We start from the raw sequence: 16,556 nt of genomic DNA, 5'->3' as shown, positions 1-16,556 counted from the left end.
AAGCCAAACATAAAATAGAAAATCTGTTTCTCTGCCCTGCGTAACTATAGAAAAAAGAGGGTGCCTTGGAACCCTCTGGAAAATGATACTTGTGTACTTCAAACAGCACCACTGTTTTGTGTTTTTCCCCCCTTTCACTGGATATGGATGTGCTTTCTGGCAGTAAAGTTGGGTATTTATAACTTCATGTGAACCACTGCAGTACGATTACCACTAGCGATAATAAGAAATGTTCGCTGTAAATAGTCTTCCTTAATAACTGTGGTAATATAGCATTAATAGTACTCAGTTGTTTATCTAGAACAGTTCCATCACCACCAGTTGTTTTGCATGCCCACACACATCACTGTGGTTTTAGCAGCTGTTCATAACTACTAAAATACTTGGTAATGGCTACATATCTGATAGAGCCTAACACGTTGGTGTTACACAACTGCTTTCTGGCAGTAGATGTATCAGAGCCATTAATAATAGAATAGCTCACCAATAATATCAGAAATAAAGATTATGGGGAAAAACAGTGCTTTTTTTATAGAAAAAGAAATGCTGCCTTAAAAAGCACTGAAAATGCATGCCGCACCAACTCCTGATCCATCCATCCAGGGTCTACCAGAACTCTCAGGGGAGGTGCTGAAACAAAGTTCTGGAGTGAAAAAAAGCCCTGTGGAAAACATAGGAGAGAACATGGGGATTTGAAACATGTGCAAAGTTATTCTATTCTCCTATTTTCTGTAATTGTCTACACAGTCGCATCAATAGTGTATTACAAGGGTTTCCCACCCCAAGCTCCACATTGTAATACCCAGACACCAAAACTTGGTACTGGATGTGGATAAAAAGTTTTTCCTGGTCTTGTATAGTGTTTTGCTTAAACTCAGTCACTTCCTGACCACTTTCATTGCTGAGAGGCTCCTTGTTGTTAAACTCTACAATGCTGTTAAGTTTGGAGGAGAGGTCATAGGTCATTGGAAGAGCACATCCTTTGGATGCAGAAGGTTCAATATCTGGATTCAATCCCTGGCATCTTCAGGTAGGGCTGGCACAGACTCTTCTAGTAAAGCTTCCAAGAGCTGCTGCCAAGCAGTAGGGTCAATACTGTGAGCTAGTGGACCAATCTTCTGATTGAGTACAAAGCAACTTCCTACGTTTTCTGCATTTGCAACATTAGTGTTTGTTGTTACATGTCCTAACTTCTTTTTGTTGACAATGAAGGAGTGCACCTTTGGGGGTGAGGCCAAGCTGTTGCACGGTTGCAGCACTTCCTGTGGCTGTAGAGACTGATACGGGAGAGACATGTTTCATTGCAGCTGGGACGGATGAAGGCATCCAGTTGTGCTGCTGCAGATGCACCATGGTGTTTCTTCTCTCTGCACTCCTCCCAGTGGTCATTTCTCCTCTGGTTACTGCTAAAGATGCACAACTTGACTGCCTGTCTCCAGGCACTGCAAGGGATTCTAGCCTTCATGTCACATTTGCAGGCACCGAGTTGGTCTGCCAATTGGCCTGGTGCCTGAACCCAACTCCCTGTGGAGCAGGTCCTTGGGGACCCTGCCATCTTCCATTCTGTGGACATGACCAAGCCAGGGTAGACGTTGTTGAGACAGGAGTGTGAACATGCTGTGGGCTTGGGAGAGCACATCTTTGTTACTATGCAACAGATATCTCTTAACTTACAAACCTTCCTACATTTCAGACAAGCTGTTTGATTGAAATCCATGACGCAGAGAGAGATTGCAATGATTGTAACCAGGCCTCACAACAAATCTATCATGTTGGAGCTAGAGAGAAGTGGGTTTGCCATGACCAATCACTTCCAAAGAAAGTGACATGGGTTCTGTGTGCAACTCACTTATATTTGCAGAATAACTAGCTGCTGAACAAGACAGAAGGTGCCATTCTGACCTGATTCCTGAGTTACAGGATTGGTGTGACTGTTGTTCTGTTGCAACTCTCTTCCACATCACATTGGTAATGCAACAACAATAACAAAGCATATGGCAGGCACAGGATCAGATGACAAGAACGACAATAATGCTCTGGTGGTGATGCCACCTAAGTTTGATGCCAGAGAGTGGTTTCTCACATGTTTCTGGTCTTCCTACATGGGTTGTATCCGATGTTACTTGTACTCAGAGGAGACCTATTGAAAATTGTGGACAGGACCAACTTGGGTTCATTAATCTTAATTGATCTACTCTGAGTAGACCCTGGTTGCCTATTATGGTTTCTGTAGTCTTACATTATCAGAAGGTCTTGAGACAGAATCAAACAAGCATCAACTACATCACATATATAACAAGAAAGATAGGACATACCTGATGCAGAGGAGGTGCTAGCTGCTCTGGCACCTGGAGCAGCGCACATGCTGTGCACCAGGGGGCGGGGCTAGCCACCCACGGGAGTAGGGCTAGCCACCCATAGGGGCGCCACCTGCGGCGAGCATCCCAGGGATGATATATTGATATATTGGGTTAGTCATCTGCATAGTTGTTGTTTTTAGCAATTCAGGACTTATTACAGAAAAAGGTTCTCTCTGTTCCTTTTTGAAACCTAAATTTTAAATGTCCTTTGTATCACTGCCTCTTTCCCCCCTCCTTTCATCCTAGATGGAAAGCCAGTGTCATTGTCTCCAATTGAATCTCAGCCCCACAGCCCTCGTTACACAGCCACAAGTCAACGTGAAAGAGAGAGCCTGGAGGTCCGCATGCGAGAAGTGGAAGAGGAAAACCGGGCACTTCGCAAGCAGCTCAGTCTTGTGCAGAGCCGGGGCCTGTCCCATCGCCGAGGCAACCACTCAAAAACTTATTCCATGGAGGAAGGGACTGGGGACAGTGAGAGTCTGCGGGCTGGCATCGTGGCAGGGAACAGCTCAGAGTGCGGACAACAGCCAGCAGTGGAGAAGTGTGAGGTAGGTAGATTGTTCTTCCATCTCAGGCCATGCTTCTCAATGTTTGGCTGGCCAACTTTTCCATGGATGCATGTGTGAGAAAGGGACGACCATGCTCTGCAGCTTCTTTGAGTGCTTTTGTCTGTCTTGAATGGGTCCTTGAACTGCTTACCAGGGTGGAGAGATGCATGTGGTACGGTGGTATAGAAACCTCTGACCCCTAACTGGGTTGCTGGAATGCACCTATTGTACAAAGGTAAGAGTCACATCTGTCTACCTAAGCTTTCTGTGCCCTGAGAAGTTTCTGGCTTGCATGCCAACATGAAACTGATTATATAGTAGCACATTCCTGCTGTCTAAACTGCATAGGGATTAAAATGTATTTTGTAATTGCCCTTTTTTTTTTTGCATCTGGCTCTACCAGCTTCTGGCATGCAGCCACCAAGATGTTGCGAATGAAGGAATGAAGATTGTGGCTTGCAAACAAGTTCCCTTCCCCTGCTCTGTTGAGAACTGGTTGGCTTTATTGGGGCCTTGGCCTGCTTTCAGTGCTATACCCACAACATGGGCCATTGGCAAATAATGTTTATAGATTCCATATATATTTTCTCCTTTTGTGGAAGCAAGCAAGTCATGTCAGTGGTGATGCTGTGTGCTTGTTGATATGTAATTTAGTAATATGTAATTTAGGAAAGTTGGAAGCAGTGCACAAAAATATGAGAAAGACTGGAAATAAAAGTGATATTAAAGAGAAAAGACATTTGCTTATATGGCATAAGATAAATTTGTAGTTAGAGTTGGTAGAGTACCATCATGTCCAAGGACAGCAACTCAGTAAAATGCAGGCAAGTTCCATAGGACAACATTGATGTTTGTATCAATTATATTGTCTAATTTAATGGCTGTTGCACCACAATTTTCAAAGTCCAGTAGGAAGTTTGTTAACTTGGTCCACTGATTACTTTAAGATCACAATGTAAAATCTACCAAGGGTGCTTGGTGCAATAGGCAGGTTTTGAACTGTCATTTTCACTTATCCTCAGTTTACCTTTAAATGTGACTGTCTCTATTTTTACACGGTTGTAGAAATTATTTGAATGTAACTTGTTATGTACAAATTATGAACACCCTATAAGTATTGATTACATTGACCCCAAATCAGGAAAGATAATCTATTATAATTCCCCGCAGTTCCCATGGGTATCCTAACTCTTCTATTTAATTTCCATATCTTCAATTTCTTGCACATATTCACAAGCATGGTTCCTCTCCTCATACTGTTGAAGAGGGATGCTAGCAAAATTCCCTCAAGTCGGGCTCAGAGGGCTTGCAAAATCCTACCTTAAATGAGAGGCAGGTTTTGAAAGCCCCTAAATCAGGCATAGGCAAACTCAGCCCTCCAGATGTTTTGGGACTACAGTTCCCATCATCCCTGACCACTGGTCATGTTAGCTAGGGATGATGGGAGTTGTAGTCCCAAAACATCTGGAGGGCCGAATTTGCCTATGCCTGTCCTAAATTCTTCTCTGGCTTAGAATAACCTGCCAAGCAGAGAATAATCCCTGGTTTCCCATCTTGGTCCCCAAACACCCTTCCTGCCAACACTTCAGTCTCCTAAACATCCTCCCCCTGCCTTCCCCTTTATGAACACTTCCCCAACAAGGCACCCTCAGGCTATTTTGCACTGCAACTCCAATCAACCCCAGTCAGCATGGTCAATGGTTGGAGATACTGGGTGCTGGAATTAAAGCAAGAGGTAAGGGAGGAGGATGTTTTTGGGGGCCTAGCAAGGAGGAACTCTTGGGGATCAGGGAGGTAGGTTATTTTGCCAAGCTTTTGGGTGTGTTTTCCCCAGATTTTGTTTAGTTTTCTTCAAAGTCAGTTGGAAGCAAGTGGGTGCAAGCTCACTCCTCTGTCAGACTCCACAGACCTTCTAAGACCCGCTGAATACAGCAGACATGTCAGCTTCATTTAGACCTTGAAAATGTGTCAGTTTCCCCAAAGATGCACAGCGGTAAATATGACAATGGTTTTCACGGTTGTTACACAGCATCACTGACTCCATTGTGTTCTTTCTTCCAAGATGTATTTGTGATTGTCACTCACTCTCATTTTGCGAACTATATCCATTCAATTTCAAAAGGAGCTGGGAGGAGGTGATACCTCACTTGAGTAGAAGAAAGCCAAGTTTTTTGAGGGCACTTAACAGAATACACCAAGGAGAAATCAATAAACAATGGTATCGGCAAGTTCTGAAAATAGCTGCAAGCAGCTATTGAGAAGCTGTAGATGGGAACAGCTGGCCAGAATCTCTCTCTCTCTCTCTCTCTCTCTCTCTCTCTCTCTCTCTCACACACACACACACACACACACACAATTCCAACCAATCAACAAAACTTAACAACTGAAAGGAAATCTCTTGGCAGTTCTAGATCTGCCTCCTGTGCCCACTTCACAAAGAGCAAATATCACTGAATGTGGTGGAACTTGCTTACCAGTAAGCATGCATAGGGTTATATGGTAACTGTCTTCCGAGTCATATTTGTCAAGGGAATTTTTACACCACCACAATATTTCCCAAATGGTAGGTGGTCTATAGATTCTTTACAAAAATCAGTAAAAGAGTACAGGATGATGATGATGATTTGCCTTTGTAGTATCCAGACTACTCTTTTTATTTTCTACTTTATATGAGTTTGATCTGAAACTGTAGGAATCAGAGAGGGAGAAATCCTATGCTCACCTAGGTGAGACTGTGGGAGAAAGGTAGTCAAATCTAACAATGCATATTCTTGCTGGTTAGCATGTGAATGGGTTAAGGACTTAGCACTGTATTGCTGATAGGCGGACTCAGACCATAGAGATGTAACTGGCAGAGAAGGCTCTGTGTGATGTCATTTCCCCTCCTCTCCTGGGAGGGAAAAAGCAAAAGAAGTATTTCCTGTTCCTTCTCTCCCCACCCCTCTCTTCAGCCAGCTATGAAGGAAGGCATGCCTCTGATTGCGCCAGCATGCCTGCAGCTGGTTTTGCTGTAAACACAAGTATTTTACCTGCATTTACTTTTAATGCTGTTGCTGCTAGGGACAAATGCTTGCCTGCGGGTAAAATATACGCTTTAAACTTGCTTTTCAGTCTGTAGCCTGTTTCTTTGACTAACAGGGTAACAAAGTGGGAAATCAGCCTAGCAGCTAATTCCTTTGCTTCCAATTAAACTGCTTAAGATGAGATTTAAACTCTGCTCATTCCCGCGCTTTTAACTGCCAGTAGTAATTCTTTTGTCTGTTTCTTTTGTCTGTTAACCAACACACATAGGTTTTAGGGTGATAAAATATAGTTAATTATATTCCCTCACCTACCTAATAAAACCCATCAGATACAAGGGATGCTAAGAAGTCATCGCTTCCTTGGCAAGGACATCAGTTCCCTGGGTTAACATTAATGAATTCAATTAACATCCCCCCACTCCCCAGGAATCAGGAGACCAGACAATAAGTAGAAAATGAAAAAACACATATCCTCATTTTAGCACACCTACAGTCATCACTAGATGTTGCAGGATATTTATTTGTCGCCCGAATCAGCAGTCCCATTTCTTTCACTTGATTCACTTTTTCTAATAATTGAATAACAGAGAATGCATGATGTCACATCATCACTTGGAGAGATTATCTGTCTTCTGCAAGCAGAACCCAGTGAAAAGGAACAGCTATTTGGTAATTTCCAGAGAGGTGGCTGTGTTCTGTTGCAGCAGAAGGATACGAAATGCAGAAAATTACAGACTATGATCATTGTGTTATTAAAAGTGGCCGGTCACAGAAACCAAACAGTAGTTGATGACACAGGCATCCTGGCTTTGGTAAGCCACCTAACACATGTAATGTGGTGGAAAATCCATTGCTTCTATTCTGTCCACACCATGGTTTTCAAATTGTAGTCTACCTTTGATGTTTCCTGGTTCTAGTATAGCCACCTTAAAGTCAATCCTGAGTATGCTGGGAGGTTAAAATGTCCAGCTGTTTTTTGGTTATTGCTATTTCTGATGTTAGATTTATGCCCATTAATTGCTTTGCCATTTGTCCTACACAAAACAAAGAAGGGTATTGTTGGCAGATGATTTGCAATATGATGATGATGCATCATTATTAGATATGGTAGGCAGAGGGTGGATGAAACATGAAGCTGTTGTTGTTGACAGCTATGGAAAAAAATCTGTGGAGGCTAAAAATCTGTGAAATCCAGAAATCTGTTGTGGTATATAATATGTCCAGCGCATTCGACATGCAGTCTTATTCAGTGGCAAGAAAACCTTCCACTATCTTCTTCCACTGTCATGTTAAACTAATTCACTTAGGGCATATTTTCCTCAGCAGCAGTTTGATAATGATATTCCCATGCTTTTGAAATCTTGCATATCATTTTTAAGTAATGGGGGTAGGTTTTGCAGGGGTGGGATTAGGAGATTACTATTTGCTTTACTAGGAAATGCACATGAAGCAGTTTTTCCAACCTAGTGCCCTCCAAACGCGTTGGACTACAATGGCCGTCAGCCCCATCTGCTGATGGGAGCTGCATGCAGTCCAAAATACCTAGAAGGCACTGAGTTGTTGAAGGATGATTTCAGCTCTCTCCCATCTTTCTTGTGCTTCTGCAGAAATTTGGATGGCTGAATCTCTTAAGGCCTAGAGGTATATGTGCTGCAGCCAATTTTGGACAAGGGAATAGTGGCTAAAAGGGGTGACTAGATTAGATGGCCTTCCAGATTATAATGACTTTTACCAGTAAATTTACTTGCTCAGCAGGGGATTAGTGTTATGCCCCAGGCAATGGTTATGTAAAACATGAAACTTCCCCGCTCTCACCATGCACCTATCTTAACCACACAGTATTTTGATAATGAAATAGCTTTAACTTTTTCCTCTTAAAAGATTCACACCGTAATTCAGCGACAGAATGTAAGCTTAATTTAAACATCCTTATTATCAGATTTGCCTTCTGGGTTCTCATCATTTATCCTATTACTGGAAATGCCAGTTATGTGTTTACAAGAGAGGTCCAATTTCACTCCACCCCCCCCCCCATCCATAGTAAGACATTATTTTAGCTTCCTTTCCCTCAAGGTAGGAGAGAATTAAGGCCAGAAAAGGGAGGTTAAGGGGAGGATTGTGTGATATAGCAGAAAACAGGGAGATAAATCAACACTAGCCCTCCTCTTATTGCATTGTTTGGGAGGACCAGGAGTAATCTGATAGAGGCACCCCCCCCCCCAAAAAAAGCAAGTGCCTCTGTTCAGCTTGTCAGAAATAGATGTGATTTATAAGCATAGCTTACAGCTGAAATGTTACCACCACCATCACCACCCACAGACCCACCACACTGGCATGGGAAGGAAGTCAGTGTTCAAGCACCTCAGTGGAGTGCCCTTTGCTGCCAAGGGAGCTAGGAATCCAAGTCAGTGTCCCAAGTAGGAATGTGATGTTGCTACATCAGTTTCTGACAAAGGGTCTCCATCAGTGGAAAGTCACATTCCCAGCAGAGACCTGGAGTCTCAGCTCACCTCTCTCCTTGGTAGGAAATTGAGTGCTGACACAGAGCTGAAGCACTCGTGCCTCCCTTTTCCTCTACTCTAGATAAACTTGGTGGACTCTTGGGAGGGAGGTGGCAGAGTTGGCTTTGTGACATTTCTGCTTAGAAGCATACACAAGGGATTGAGACCCTCTGGGGTTTGAAAAGGGATGCCTCTGCCCTCTTCATCATAATAAAAATAAAAATTCTTTAAGATTCTGAGGATCATATTTTGAGAAATGCTATAGGTAATGGCTTACAGAGCATCTGACTATAGAATCTCTATTCCCTTTTGTTACTATATGTTGCAGCTCAAGCCCAGCTTCCCATTCCTGCATGTGGTGTTGGATTTTACATGTCTCCTTGTTATATTCCTTCTTTTTATATTTAAATTGCCCTGCCCCTATCCCATTGAGTTATATGATCCATTCAAGTAAAAATTCAATAAATTTAACAACATTAGCAATTTTGTTCCAAAAACAATTTTTGATTCATATGTCTGGTTTTACAACAACAATAAAATACTATTATTCCCATTTGGAGGACTGAGTTTACTGGAGGACAAAATTGCTAAAGATGTGAAAAAAATTAATTTTTTTTTTAAAAAATGGGAGTAGCTAATCACCTGGAGAGGTAGCAGGACCTTTCAGACGACAGTAGCATTAAAGGAGAACTAAACAAGAGAGGGGTTAAATGAACTATTTGAATAGGCCTTCACTATGGAAGTTCTTTTGGTCTCATGATGGAGAGCTCACTTAAAAATATCAACTTAGTGTGCAGCAGCACTGAAAAAGGCAATTTTAATATGGGGAATTATTAGGAATGGGCGTGTCTTCTGTGGAGTGTCTTCATCTGGAAACCTTGTATAGTTCCAGCTCTTTCGCCTCAGGAGGGTATCCAGTGTGGTGTAGTGGTTAAGAGTGGTAGTCTCGCAATCTGGGGAACCGAGTTTGCGTCTCCGCTCCTCCACATGCAGCTGCTGGGTGACCTTGGGCCAGTCACACTTCTTTGAAGTCTCTCAGCCCCACTCACCTCACAGAGTGTTTGTTGTGGGGGAGGAAGGGAACGGAGAAAGTTAGACTCCTTCGGGTAGTGATAAAGCAGGATATCAAATCCAAACTCCTCCTCCTCCTCCTCCTCCTCCTCCTCCTCCTCCTCCTCCTCCTCCTCTTCTTCTTCTTCTTCTTCTTCTTCTTCTTCTTCTTCTAGTACTGGGAAAAATACAGAAAAGAGTTCCTGAAATTTCAGAGAGTTTTCTTAGATGCTTCTTTGTTTAAGCAAAATATAACTAGGGGAGGGCATTAGAGTTCATAAATTTATGAATGCTAGAGAACAATAGATAAGTTTTTGTAACACAATTTGTTACAAATGAAATAGTTGGATGGTAGGTTCAGGCAAAAGGAATCATTTCTTTTATGGAATTGATTGCCCCAAGAAGTGATTATAGCCACTATCTTAGATAGTTTATAAAAAGAGTAGAGAAATTGATGGAAGATAGAATGTGATCACTGTGTTGCAAAGGAAGTATAGTGTTGCTGGGGGATATACAATGGGGGGAGTTGCTGCCTTCAAGCCCTAGTTGAGACTTCCCACAGGCATCTGGCTAGCCACTGCTGGGAACAGGATGATGAACAAAATGGACCTTTAGTCTCGTTTCAGCGGGACTTCGTGTTCTCAAGGCCACCCGGTGAGATTTGAACCAGCTGTCTCTGCTGTTTACACGAGTTTCAGCAAAAAAAGACAATAATGTCAAAGTAATTAAAATGAAGAGTAACAGGGATGTTTCTTCTGTTTTCTTTTTCGGGCCTTAGAGGACATACCTTGATGTGATTATTTGCTTCTTTGTGTATGTGAGAGTCAGTGTGTTGTAGAAGAAATTGTAAAGGAAAGCTAAAACAATTATTAAGGAGGAGAGTGCATTCAATACTGAATCTGACTAATCCATGAAATATCACTGAGTTTGGGGACAGAGATCTCCACCAGTGGCCTCTGTTGTTTATATGGGTTTTGGTGAAGAAGAAAAAAGACAATACTGCCACAATTCAAATTGTGGTTAAAAACAAAAGTCATTTAGAAATTCACTCAAAAAGAAGCAGACTTAACCACATAAGCACACAGCTGGAATGCCACATGGGAAAATCAGCTTGGAGTATGGCTGGCTGGAGTACTTCTCTGTTAAAAATGGCAGCCTCTCAAATCTTCTTAACAACAACAACAAGAAGACTAGGGGCATGCTTAGAATTAAACCACAGATCTATGATTCTCAATGGGATCAGATATTGAGAGGTATCTTCCCTGTGGTTAGTTTATTTGTTCCTTGGTTGAGATAAACTGGGTGGCAATTTTTGCTGGGTTCTTTGTGTGAACAGCAGCATGATGGGATACTTCTTGCCTTGATTCTGCTCACAAGAATCAACCCTATTGCAACCCTATTTCAAATTCATGGGGGCTGGAGGGCTGCTGCTAAATGAAACACGAGCTTTTCTTACCTTCCCCATCCCCTCCAGCAGGATGGCACTTCCCCGTGTCCATGATTCTTGGAGCCATAGAATTCCTGCAGTGCAGGAATCACAGCTAAAGAACCGCAGACAGATGTGTTCTGTGCACAAATTTTACTGACATGTACCTTCATTAGGAAGAATGCAAACCAGGCCAAGCATCCCAAGGGTAGAAACTGCACTTGGGATTTCATGTTTTGTAAAACGCATTGATACATAACTTCAGTATAGTTGTAAGAACATAAGAAAAGCCCTGTTGGATCAGGTCAAAGGTTCATTCGGCGTCTTCTTCTCACAGCGGCCAGCCAGATACCTATGGGAAGCCCACAAGCAGGATCTGAATGCAGCAACGCTCTCACCACTTGTGATCCCCAGCAACTGGTATCCAGAGGCGTTTTGCCTCCAACAGTGGAGATAGAACATAGCCCATTGTGAACAGTATCCATTTAACCCGTCTTTTGTAGACCTGCTATCACAGAGGCATGGGACGCAGGTGGCACTGTGGGTTAAACCACAGAGCCTAGGACTTGCCGATCAGAAGGTTGGCAGTTCTAATCCCTGCAACGGGGTGAGCTCCCATTGCTCGGTCCCTGCTCCTGCCAACCTAGCAGTTTGAAAGCATGTCAAGTGCAAGTAGATAAATAGGTACCGCTCTGGCGGGAAGGTAAACGGCATTTCTGTGCGCTGCTCTGGTTCGCCAGAAGTGGCTTAGTCATGCTGGCCACATGACCCGGAAGCTGTACGCCGGCTCCCTCGGCCAATAAAGCGAGATGAGCGCCACAACCCCAGAGTCGGTCACGACTGGACCTAATGGTTTACCTTTACTTATCACAGAGGCACACATTTCTTAGCTTCTCTCAGCAGAGCATATAAATGCAGCTGAGTTCTTACTTGTGTCAGGAGATTGTCTATTGACTCCAAATACTTTCTCATTTTATTCCTAGGATTTTTTCTTCTTCTTATCTAGGGTCTTCTCTTCTAGGAGATCTCAAATCTAGCCTCCATTATCAATAATAGTGATGTTATTGGCTGCCTAACTAGAACAGGCATAGGCAAACTCAGCCCTCCAGATGTTTTGGAACTACAATTCCCATCATCCCTGACCACCAATCCTGTTAGCTAGGAATTATGGGAGTTGTAGTCCCAAAACATCTGGAGGGCCGAGTTTGCCTATGCCTGACCTAGAACATGTGAACACTCCCTGGAAAGGGTTTTCGTTTAGTCATAAACTTGGGAAGTCTCAACTTATTTGTGAACTTTTGAAGGCTAGCTATCATGAATTTTACCATCTCCTTTTCCTGCATCATATTCTCTATCTATCTGTCTATCTATCATCTATATCTATCAATCTACATGATAAAACTTCAGGTGCCTTGAAGCAATGATTTCAAATGTACAAATATTTAACATACATGCTGTTTAACATACAAGTGTCAGATGAGCATTAAGCACAACAAATGGCATTATTCGATAGTGGGACTGTTTTCCTGTTTAATGAATAATAAAAGTGAAAAATTAAATTGCTTTTATTCCACTTGCTTTCATTGTCTCTTTCTTTCTTTCTACTTAGACAATCCATGTCGCCATTGTCTGTGCCGGATACAATGCCAGTCGGGATGTTGTCACACTCGTCAAATCAGTCTTGTTTCACAGGTAACGCCTTTATCGTGTCGCATGTTTCTTTGTAAACATGATCAAATATGGTTTTGCTCCTTCTCAGTACAGTCTTTGGGTAATGCCATGTTCCTAGCCCATGCAAACAATACTTTCCAGTCTAATCTAAATGTCCTCTGTGAAGAATGTGTATTAGGTACTATATGCCATGCATTATAAAGTTGGCAGCAGTTCTGTATGGGTACTACCACTGGGTGTGTCTGGTTGCTTCTCCTGTTTGCATACTTCTATAGCTATTATCTGATAAATGTTAGCGTCACCACCTGAGCAAGTTTTTCTAATAACAACTGGGCACATTCTCTCTCAATAGTTGGGTTTATTATGGAAACAGGCAAAAACTGATCTCTTAGAACTCTTCCACCTAAGCAGTAAAGGGCTTTAGATCAACATCAGATTTTTTAAAAAGTTGTGTTCAAAGGCTAGTAGGGAACCCAATAATGATAGAGAAGTGCTATAATACCCTTTGGGGAACCCATTGACAGTAGGCTACCCTATTCTGCACAAACTGAAGCTTCCAATCATAGAATCATAGAGTTGGAAGAGACCACAAGGGCCATCGAGTCCAACCCCCTGCCAAGCAGGAAACACCATCAGAGCACTCCTGACATATGGTTGTCAAGCCTCTGCTTAAAGACCTCCAAAGAAGGAGACTCCACCACACTCCTTGGCAGCAAATTCCACTGTCGAACAGCTCTTACTGTCAGGAAGTTCTTCCTAATGTTTAGGTGGAATCTTCTTTCTTGTAGTTTGGATCCATTGCTCCGTGTCCGCTTCTCTGGAGCAGCAGAAAACAACCTTTCTCCCTCCTCTATGTGACATCCTTTTATATATTTGAACATGGCTATCATATCACCCCTTAACCTCCTCTTCTCCAGGCTAAACATGCCCAGCTCCCTTAGCCGTTCCTCATAAGGCATCGTTTCCAGGCCTTTGACCATTTTGGTTGCCCTCCTCTGGACACGTTCCAGTTTTTCAGTGTCCTTCTTGAACTGTGGTGCCCAGAACTGGACACAGTACTCCAGGTGAGGTCTGACCAGAGCAGAATACAGTGGCACTATTACTTCCCTTGATCTAGATGCTATACTCCTATTGATGAGGCCCAGAATTGCATTGGCTTTTTTAGCTGCCGCGTCACACTGTTGGCTCATGTCAAGTTTGTGGTCAACCAAGACTCCTAGATCCTTTTCACATGTACTGCTCTCAAGCCAGGTGTCCCCCATCTTGTATTTGTGCCTCTCATTTTTTTTGCCCAAGTGCAATACTTTACATTTCTCCCTGTTAAACTTCATCTTGTTTGTTTTGGCCCAGTTCTCTAATCTGTCAAGGTCGTTTTGAAGTGTGATCCTGTCCTCTGGGGTGTTAGCCACCCCTCCCAGTTTGGTGTCATCTGCAAATTTGATCAGGATGCCCTTGAGTCCATCATCCAAGTCGTTGATAAAGATGTTGAATAAGACCGGCCCCAAGACAGAACCCTGTGGCACCCCACTAGTCACTCTTCTCCAGGATGAAGAGGAACCATTGATGAGCACCCTTTGGGTTCGGTCAGCCAGCCAGTTACAAATCCACTGAGTGGTAGCATAGTCAAGACCGCATTTTACCAGCTTCTTTACAAGAATATCATGGGGCACCTTGTCAAATGCCTTGCTGAAATCAAGGTAGGCTACATCCACTGCGTTCCCTTCATCTGCGTTACAGGGAACCAGGCAGAGGGCCTTCTCGGTAGTGGCGCCTTCCCTGTGGAACACCCTCCCACCAGATGTCAAAGAGAACAACAACTACCAGGCTTTTAGAAGACATCTGAAGGCAGCCCTGTTTCGGGAAGCTTTTAATGTTTGATGTATTATAGTATTTTAATATTCTTTTGGAAGCCGCCCAGAGTGGCCGGGGAAGCCCAGCCAGATGGGCGGGGTATAAATAATAAATTATTATTATCATTATTATTATTATCTACCAGGCTTGTAATTCTGTCAAAAAACGAGATCAGGTTAGTCTGACATGACTTATTTTTCAGAAATCCATGCTGACTATTGGTGATCACAGCATTCCTTTCTAGGTGCTCACAGACTGTTTGCTTAATGATCTGCTCCAGAATCTTCCCTGGTATTGATGTCAGACTGACTGGGCGGTAATTATTTGGGTCCTCTCTTTTCCCCTTTTTGAAAATAGGGACAACATTTGCCCTCCTCCAGTCTGCCGGGACTTCGCCTGTTCTCCAGGAATTCTCAAAGATGACTGCCAGTGGTTCTGAGATCACATCTGCCAGTTCTTTTAATACTCTTGGATGCAGTTCATCTGGCCCTGGAGACTTGAACACATCTAAACTAGCCAAGTATTCTTGTACTATCTCCTTAGTTATTCTGGGCTGTGTTTCCTTTGCTGAATCATTTGCTTCAAATTCTTCAGGTCGGGCATTGTTTTCTTTATCGGAGAAGACTGAGGCAAAGAAGGCATTGAGGAGTTCAGCCCTTTCTGTGTCCCCTGTTTGCATTTCACCATCTTCTCCTCTGAGTGACCCCACTGTTTCTTTGTTCTTCCTTTTGCTATGAACATACCCATAAAAGCCTTTTTTGTTGCTTTTAACCTCTCTAGCAAGCCTGAGTTCATTCTGTTCTTTAGCTTTTCTGACTTTGTGTCTACACGTGCTGGCTATTTGTTTGAATTCCTCTTTGGTGGTTCCCCCCTTTTCCATTTTTTGTACACATCCTTTTTTAATCTTAACTCAGTTAAAAGTTCTTTAGATAGCCACCCTGGCTTCTTTAGGCACCTTCCATGTTTCTGTCTCATTGGTATTGCCTGACGTTGTGCTTTTACTATCTCCCTCTTAACAAACTCCCAGCCATCATGAACTCCCTTTCCTTTTAGTATTACTGTCCATGGGATCTCACCCAGCACTTCCCTAAGTTTTATGAAGTCGGCTTTCTTAAAGTCAAGAAATTGAGTCCTAGTATGCTTGGCTGCTCCTTTCCGCTGTATAGTAAACTTCAGAAGAGCATGATCACTCGCACCTAATGATCCTTCCACTTCTACCCCACTAACCAGGTCATCAACATTGGTTAGGACCAGATCTAAAATGGCTGTTCCTCTTGTTGCTTCTCCCACTTTCTGGACAGTGAAGTTGTCTGCAAGGCCAGTGAGGAATCTGTTTGACCTTATGCTCTTGGCTGAGTTTGACAACCAACAAATATCCGGGTAATTGAAGTCCCCCATTACTACTATCTCCCTTCCTTTTGCATGCTTGGCCATCTGTTCCAGGAAGGCATCATCTATGTCCTCCGTTTGGCTTGGGGATCTATAGTAAACTCCCACAATGAGGTCACTGTTATTCTTCTCTCCCTTAATTTTGACCCAAATGCTCTCACTTTGGCTTTGAGGTTCTAAATCTTGGATCTCTTCACAGGTATACACATCCCTGACATATAACACCACTCCTCCTCCTTTCTTGTCTGGTCTGTTTCTCTGAAACTATTCCAAATTATTTATACGTGCAGTTATACATGAAGCATATTACATTAGCCAAGCAAAATAATAGTAACTATATTTGCATCTTGCAAGGCAAAATTTGAAAATGCAATCAAGCTGAATTATAGATAATTTGTAAAAAAATACATTCTTTACAAAATGATGTGGCTTTGCACTGGTCACTATTGCTTTGTCTTGCAATGGTCAGCCTAGCTTTTTGTTGTTGCTGCTTTCATCTTACACAAACTTCAACAAATCATAAGCAAGTTTATGGACATTACGGAAGCGTTAAACCTGCAGTCTCCTCATTGCATAACTTCTTCAGACAGAACATGTGGCATCCATGTTTTTTCTAGCTGATATTATTTTTCATTTTACTAAAAAAAAAAAAAAAGAAATAGTGAAAATTTACATGGTATCTGTCTGATTTTGAGTGGGAATGCCTTGATTTGAAAACTGCTCATGTTTTACCTTGG

General features: G+C 42.6%; 1 protein-coding gene across 1 annotated transcript in view; it reads left to right on the top strand.

The window, feature by feature from the left end:
• The window catches only part of LARGE1 (LARGE xylosyl- and glucuronyltransferase 1), a 323,190-nt gene that overhangs the window by 144,847 nt on the left and 161,787 nt on the right, over positions 1-16,556 (top strand). Inside the window, exons 3-4 of the mRNA XM_080971695.1 lie at positions 2,607-2,908; positions 12,518-12,600. Coding sequence (XP_080827821.1) covers positions 2,607-2,908; positions 12,518-12,600 — 385 coding nt within the window. The remainder of the gene's footprint in view (positions 1-2,606; positions 2,909-12,517; positions 12,601-16,556) is intronic.

This window comes from Podarcis pityusensis, assembly GCF_964106645.2.
Source record: "Podarcis pityusensis genome assembly, chromosome: 10".
NCBI classification, from domain to species: Eukaryota; Metazoa; Chordata; class Lepidosauria; order Squamata; family Lacertidae; genus Podarcis; species Podarcis pityusensis.
Note: the sequence above shows the minus strand (reverse complement) of the source record. Positions and strands in the feature narration are given on the sequence as shown.